This window comes from Haliotis rufescens, unplaced genomic scaffold, assembly GCF_023055435.1.
Source record: "Haliotis rufescens isolate VD_foot unplaced genomic scaffold, xgHalRufe1.0.p SCAF_4, whole genome shotgun sequence".
Taxonomy (NCBI): domain Eukaryota; kingdom Metazoa; phylum Mollusca; class Gastropoda; order Lepetellida; family Haliotidae; genus Haliotis; species Haliotis rufescens.
In genome coordinates, this window is record NW_025964112.1 from 35,679,660 (window position 1) to 35,687,664 (window position 8,005).

The following is an 8,005-nucleotide window of genomic DNA, read 5'->3' on the forward strand; positions in this document are numbered from 1 at the left end:
TGTACGAGAGTGGGTACATTTAAGTGAACAGAGGTAGTTTTGAGACTGTTAGGGTACTTTTTACGAGTTATATCCCTTCTATGCCCTCCCATTGACCAATCAGATTTCACCTCTCATATGAATTGCATTTTCTGAAACAAAATGGCGGCGCCCCGTCATGGCGATCTGATCTATAATTAAGATCTATATTGCATTAAAACGGGCCTTACCTCGCGAAGTGCATCATATCACATGAGCATCTTGATTATGAAGACGAAAAGATTTGGGATATAACTGTCGACGCCGATTTGACGGTACACATGTTTTTTTCAAATCCTGCAATCGATTGAAATCTGCATGTTGTTTACGAACCGGATGTCGATTTTGATACGTGATTTGGATCTGGCTATGCATAGACTCGTTAGTCCATCTAAAATATAATCCCGAAGAAATATAACTTCGGGAAAATGTAACTCATGCTAAGGCTTTTTTCAATTAAAAAAGCGGAGTTGGTTGGAATTTTGACCCGGAGCACCTCGATCCGCTTCTGTGAATATCAGTCACAAATACACGAAAATTGCTGCACAATATCATGATATTCCAACTTCATATCGAACGGTATTCAGTGCATTGAGTATTTGATGCTAATTAATGCGCGTCAAATAACACGTAAAACTAACTTAAAAATTGTGTCCAATGTACTAAACTATACCCGTGTAACGTAATGGACGGTGCCACTCGGGATCAACAGTCAAGGTTGTTCTCTGCTGTGTTCACCTGTAATGGAAATACAAATATCTTAGTTTATACTTGCCTTATATGAATTGTGTTGTCAAGTAAAAATAATTATTCATAATTTTATGCATCAAGCACAGCGGTGAGTATCTAATTTGATAGACGTGTCGTGTCGAGTGAAATCAATTCAATGTACTTCGAACTCAGTTTGCTATTTTTCACCTTTATCAAACGGCCATGTTAGAATAATCATGTATATACAAAAATACAATAAATTTATTGTAACAAAAAAGTTTTAACGCCGCACTCGGCAATATTCGAGCTGAATGAAGGCGGCCTGTAAATGATCAAATATGCAACAGACGAATCAGTGACTGACATCATAGAGTTCACTGAACATCGTGTTATGATTACTCGTATTTTCTGTTCCCGCATCCGTTCGTTTGTTCATAATTTAGTACCAGTTGTTCTATATAAAACCAGAGACCATATAATAATCTATTATATGGTCTCTGATAAAACTAAGGGGGTAATTAGCGACCCCTGTAGAAACATCTGCAAATGTACCACGCACTGCTATATCTCTGAGAGGCAACAAAGAATAACATATTGTTATAAAACTCTTATCCCCAAATTCTACACTTTGAAAGTAAAGTAAACTCGATCTAGATCGAAATAAAACTGGTTGCGGTTTTGGAAAACAAGATGGCGACCCCAATGAAATGGCTTCCGGTTTTCGTTTACGAGACCGTATATAAGGGACAGTGACACCGGTAATAATGGCACTGTACATGTGGTTTAACACAAATGTATTTTCGTCCAGGTTCAAGATGTACGCAAAGACCATAGTGATCAGCGTACTGGTGCTGCTGGTGCTTCAATACGCCGTAAAGTTCTAGTAAGTAGTCCTCAGACTGTCCATATCAAATCAAATCGATTGCCAACCTGGGTACAACTGTGAAGACCATTTATGATGTCCCCTATTATGATATTGTCATAATTTGGCATGGATATATATGATTTGGTTGTTTGTTCTTTTACGCCGCACTCAGCCACATTCCAGCTATATGATGGCGGTGTGTAAATAATCGAGTCTGGGCAAGACTATCAAGTGATTGATATTATGAGCATCGATCCACGCAATTGGGATCGATGACATGCATCATCCAAGTCAGCGAGCCTGACCACCCGACCCCGTTAGTCGCCTCTTACGACACATGTGAACTGTCCACATGATGGAAGCATCACCAACGTTTTATAAGACCTGGGCACCGTTCCACAAATCGATCTCAGCATTACCACTATGATATTATATATACTTCGCGACAAAAATCAGACTCAAGAGGACATGGTTCAACGCCAAATTCGAACACAGAACTGGAATCTAACACTGTTGTAATTTCACGTGATTATCTGTCATTACAGATTTACGACAGTCGCCGAGTTAAGATCGCATTAAGTGGTGCATGGCTTCTTTCATGTTGTTTCACTGGTACATTATATCAGTGGAAAATATACTCCCCAAAGCCCCACACAATCACTCCCTAAAGAGTATTGCGAATAAATATTCCCATTCAAAGACCAAAGAAGCGATATTAACTCTTATATTTATTTCAGTTTCAAGATGGGTTTCAGCAAACATATGTTCAACCACTACCCCGGCCCCTGCCACCAGGTGCAAGGAATGGGTCAGCTGCTTTTGTACTTACATTCCTTAAACCTAGCTCTCGGCAATTCGTGGTACATACCAAAGTTCATCGTCCTGCGGAGCCGACAATGATCCCCTCTTGTAATGCTTGTCATTAGAAACAACTACACGTGTATCATATTTTGTTTTCAATAAGCAATAGTCCTGATATATCACGGCTGGGAGTAAATTTTATTATTATTCAGACAAACTAGTGGTTGATATTATGAGCAACATCCCATGCCGTCGGGATACGATGTGTTGCAATCAACAAAGCCACCGAACCTGACTACCCGACCTAATATAGTCGCCGTTAACAAGAAGCACTAGAGGGATAGCAACTAATGATACCCAGATCCCCGGGGGTGTTTGAAACGCGAAACGATTCATGCACTGCATCATTCAATTTATATCCATGTGTTTTGATTATTTATGATTATTATGATTATCAGGTATTGGCTCTGAAGACATGCACTTGATGGACAATGGTATCGTTTTCATTTCATCGGTGAGTGTCAGGCAAACTATATATTATAAGCAAGTTTTTAAAGACATATTGAAGTTTTCACTAAAATTACTAAACCTTTACGTATTTCCTCTATGCGATAATCATTAACTCAAACAAATATTGCAGTATCTTTTGGCGATCTACAGTTCTCCATTTTAACAAATATGCCGATATACTGAAAGTGTATTGCGTTACAACCAGTTCAGAACGTGGTCATGTTATGGAAAAGTAATATATCTGTGATAAACGTCAAACGTCAAACGCCAGCAACATTACGCGATTTCCACAGCTGTCTAGTACCGACCATGGTCAGGTTAGTAAGATTAGGGTTGGAAGGGAAGATGTCACAATAACAGGAGATGACATACTGTTCTGGTGTGAATGAGGCGGCAGTTGCAAGGAGTGAGCAGTGCTCTGTTGATGCCTAAAATGAGCGAGGTGACTATTTCCAGGGATTTCGGATGAAGAACGGAAACTCAGCAGCCTATGACAAGTTCTACTCCAAGAACAAGGGCAAGGGCACGATCTATCTGTTCGACATGAACGACCCCAAGAAGAACGTCCAGGAGATGAACCTGACCTCCACCAAGGAGTTCGACAAGGACAGGTTTCAGCCCCATGGTATCAGTGTGTGGGAGGACAAGAAAGCAGGTGGGCTGACAAGGTTAGGTATGCTGTATTGGGTGTAGCGGGGGTATCAGTGATGCTTTCGGTTCTTGTTTTATTGGTTCTTCAAAGACACTTTAAGTTTCTATGTGTCCTTCAGAGACATTTTCAGTTGATATCAGTTCTTCAGAGACGCCTTTAGTTCTTCCCAGTCCTTCAGAGACATCTTCGTTTCTTAAGAGTCATTCAGAGATACTTTCATTTCTCATTGAGTCTGTCTTCCAGAGAAACTCTCATTTCTTACTGTCCTTTGATGGGGAAGAAAGGTTTTGGGAGACCAGTGTCAGGTGCTGATGTGTGGCTTACGCAGTGGGTATTTTATGCTGGGAATTTGTGAGATGGGATATTTGATTGTAGAAGGATGTACTGTTGGCCATGGGATCCACATGTGTAAGGTTAGGTCGTGTCCAGTTTTGATGTGGCAATGTATGCAAGACACACAATGTGTATTGGGTGAAAATCTGCCGGGCTTGTGAGAAATGATCTGCCAAGGTATGAATATCGCCTTATGTAGAGTATTTTGCTTTCAGGTAAATTGTACCTGTATGTTATAAATCACGAGCGAGACGGAGAGGAGAGAGTAGAGAAATTCCTTGTGTCTGTCGCCAAGCGTTCTCTTCAGCATCTGAAATCCTACTACGGAGATCCAACTATAAAAGAGTAAGCACGAAGAGGGCTTTGCAGTAGACGTAAACAATCTTAAATTTACAACTACCTGTCTTTCTTTATTTTCACTTTGTCCAAAGAGCCCTCTTGCAATTGTTAAATCTCTCCCTTTATACGTTCTTAAGGATCAACCTGACGCAAAGAAGGAAGCAAAAGCGAGAAATGAATTAAATACTGTCAATTGGGAGAAAACTAACATGATGAAAATGCGTTCGTGAGTTAGTGATTGAGTTTGAATTATCGCCGATTAATACAGTATACAGTATTTCAGTAATATTACTGCGTGTCAGCCTCCTGTCGGAGGAAAGTCTGGAGTGATCTAGGTCGTGGACACGCACTATTCTCGTGGAACCCATGAGACACACTGCGCAACAGCAAATGGCGGCCACGTAGACGACAGGGCCACCCGTAACCCCAAAAGTTCATGAAATTAAAAATATTCCCCCGAAATGATCGTATTATCAACACTGTAATGGTTTCGTTCCAGAATGAACGACATCAGTGCCACCGGCGACGACAGCTTCTACTACAGCAACTTCTTCTCGTCGTCCAGTTATATTGGGCGTATGCTGGAGATGATGTCCTTCATGGCTTGGACCCACGTAGGCTACTATGATGGCAAAGGATACCGCATAGTAGCAGATGGAATCATCATGGCTAACGGTATACAGATGTCCCGGGACGGAAAGTGAGCTCGCCCTCTACCCTCTACACACAGGGAACAGTACTGATTTTCCAAATATATTTGGCTGTGGAATATTTTTCTGAATAGTTGTCAAATATTTTTTTTGATAAATATTTGTTTTATTAACTGCTTGTTCTAAATGAATAGTTTCGGTATCCCATTGGTGTCAGGCGCCAGAACTCGCAATGCAAAACCGTTTCCTTTAACATCTGGCACTGTACTGCAATCTGATTGGTTGAAAACCGTGATAAATGGGATCACTCTCCTACCCAGAGTTCCCTGCCATGCTAAGTCACCATTGTTCCCGGGTGTGAAATGGGATTCGAAGCCCGGAAATCACTATTTACGGTGTATGGATACTTTTTTCATAAGTATTTTTTCTTCACAAACAAACATTTTCCATTCGGCTACACGAAATGAATAACGCGTTAATTTAATACTGAGTTTCAGAAATATTTATCAGAACAACTTCGATTTAGTTGTCATCCATTGGATCATGACGTCATCGCATGTTAGGATGAATTCAATAATTTAGTATATGGAGGTATTTGCAAACGAAGGAGGTAGAATATAGAAGTGAATGAATTCTTGTAAATAAATATGTCAACAACAATAACTTTAGTGACATTTTATCCATTTACAGGGCATGATCTAATTGTTTTAGGTTAATGGGAATATACAAACGCAAACAAAATGATCGAATTTCAGGAATACTTTTTTTAGATTATTCTGTATGCATTCGAATTCACCTTACGGGTAACGACTGTACAGTAATGAACAATTGGTTATTTTTTTAGCTTATCTAATCAGGAAATGACTTGCATGACTAGTTCCCGGTTCTTCATCTTGACGTCAATGTAGGGACGGAGTCCAGCTAAACGACGCCGGATGTGACGTCAAATAAACGAGCTGAGCGTTTTTAATGTTGGCCAGTACCGGCTCCTGGCTCCGGCTCTGGCGCAAGTTAACGACGCGCATAGAGAGCCGGGACCCAGCTTAGGTGACGTTATAGCATATACACAAAAACGTGTCTTGTGTGTCTTTCTGGGGTCAGTATATTGCTGTAATACAACTAGACGGCTCCTAGTCACTGTAACCATGAACGTGTTGTGCTTCAGATATGTCTTCGTCGCGAGCTTCTTCGGTCAAGAGATGAAGATATACGAGAGAAGGAACGATAATTCCTTGAACTTAAAGCAGGTATGCAAATGAATGACTTTATTGTGAACGAATATATTCGCCAAGCACTCACGTGAAAACAACGTATCGGAATCACTTGTTTAGAGGAGCAAGAGGGACGGTGGGGTAGCCTAGTGGTTAAGGCGTTCGCTCGTCATGCCGAAGACCCGGTTCGATTCCCTACATGGTTACAATGTGTGAAGCCCATTTCTGGTGTCCCCGCCGTGATATTGCTGTAATACTGCTAAAAGCGGCGTAAAACCACACTCACTTTCTGGAAGAGGAGGATGGGGGCCGATGGGATTGATCTTATGACTGTTTGAAATATCATGAAACACCCCACCCCCATTTTATGTAACAGTTATTCATGCCCCTCGCTCAATACACATTTAACATTTTCCCATGACAACCAATCCCCAATAAGATGTAAAAAGATCCAAAACAATGTTCAAATGTATAATTTTTGTATTTGTCTGTGTCATTTGTTCATGCCCCCCTCCTCGACACATACCTCATATTTGTGATACATTTTGGTAGCACTCCCGTCCCTGTGTCCCCCTTATTCCTATAACCACCCCCCACCCCACCCCACCCCTAATCTCACTGCCTCACCTCGCGTGCATAACACCGTAGTCACCAGTTTAGCGGGTTATGTTAAAAGTAAGAAACATCATATCTGCAAAACATAATTGCCAGTGGAAATAATTTTAATATTTGTTTCTTAAAAAAAGAGGGTTAATCATGACTTGAAAATAATTGCTCCCCAGTGACAATTAAACACGAAGACAACGTTATAATGATGTTTCGTATCATGCAATATGGAACGTACTTCTTCTTTTCTAGTCATACGCCTTCCACACGATGCCTGACAATATCATGGAGGACCCAGTATCCGGGGATCTGTATGTAGCCTTCCATCCAATCGGACACCTTATGGCACAACACCTGATTGATCCATCTTTAGAAGCGCCATCTCAGGTATGAATGAAGTCATTGGTGTTTATGAACGTATTCATTTCTGTGAAATCAAACTGTGGCTGCGGATGTTTTGAAAAATATTTGCTGAAAAAAAAATTATGACGTAGTTTTTTTCTTAAAAGAACAATTGTTCACTCGACATGGTGGAATAGTTTTTATTGTGGTTCCCAAAACAATATTTTTGCTCCTTCGTTCACATTTGTGACGCTTACATATTGGACTTGGACTGAAGCTTGGACTTGGCTGTGGTGTGTTTCAGATCCTACAGGTGCAACTAAAGCAAGGCACGGTGTCCTCAGTGACGGAACTATTTGTTGATGACGGACGCCTGGTGTCAGGATCCTCCGTTGCAGTTGTGTACAAGAAGAAGATGCTGATTGGCTCCGTGTTGAACAAACTTGTGTATTGTGACGTAACTGTACCTCTGTAAAATGTAGAGGGTTTTAAACATTCTTACAGTTTTGCAGTTTTCATATCGTAATAGTCAAAGCAACAGCAAAGCAATGCAATTTTTTCCTCGGTACGATTCCGACTATATCATAAGCATGCGTTTGGAATATATAACGCAAAAGGTGAGCGTATCCTACCCAGTCGGTGGCACCCGTTACAAACACACGTAAAGGCAAGTCAAGTGTTCACCTGAACAAATACGGTCAAAGGTCAAAATAGGGAATTGGATCAGATATCATTTTGGTCACTCATGCGCCAAATTTGGAAATGTCTACCAAATGTCTACCCTAAAACTTTTTGAAAGACTTACAAAGTTGAAGACACCCCTCTTGTGTCATACAGTCTTGTGGATTATTTTTTAAAACATAAAGAGTTTTTTTTTAAATCAGAAGGTTGTTCAATACAAGTTCAGATTTTCTATTCATTTTAAATCACTTTTGGAGTTGATGGAAATCATGCATGTAAATAATCT

General features: G+C 40.5%; 1 protein-coding gene across 1 annotated transcript; it reads left to right on the top strand.

Moving 5' to 3' along the window:
• The first annotated feature begins 1,540 nt into the window (after positions 1 to 1,540).
• Positions 1,541 to 7,661, top strand: LOC124149841 (serum paraoxonase/arylesterase 1-like). Its single transcript, XM_048382632.1, has 9 exons — positions 1,541 to 1,612; positions 2,332 to 2,402; positions 2,854 to 2,909; positions 3,362 to 3,560; positions 4,106 to 4,235; positions 4,729 to 4,929; positions 6,045 to 6,126; positions 6,949 to 7,083; positions 7,343 to 7,661. The coding sequence occupies exons 1-9, from the start codon at positions 1,545 to 1,547 to the stop codon at positions 7,511 to 7,513; spliced, it is 1,113 nt and encodes a 370-aa protein (XP_048238589.1). The 5' UTR covers positions 1,541 to 1,544; the 3' UTR covers positions 7,514 to 7,661.
• The last annotated feature ends 344 nt before the right edge of the window (positions 7,662 to 8,005 follow it).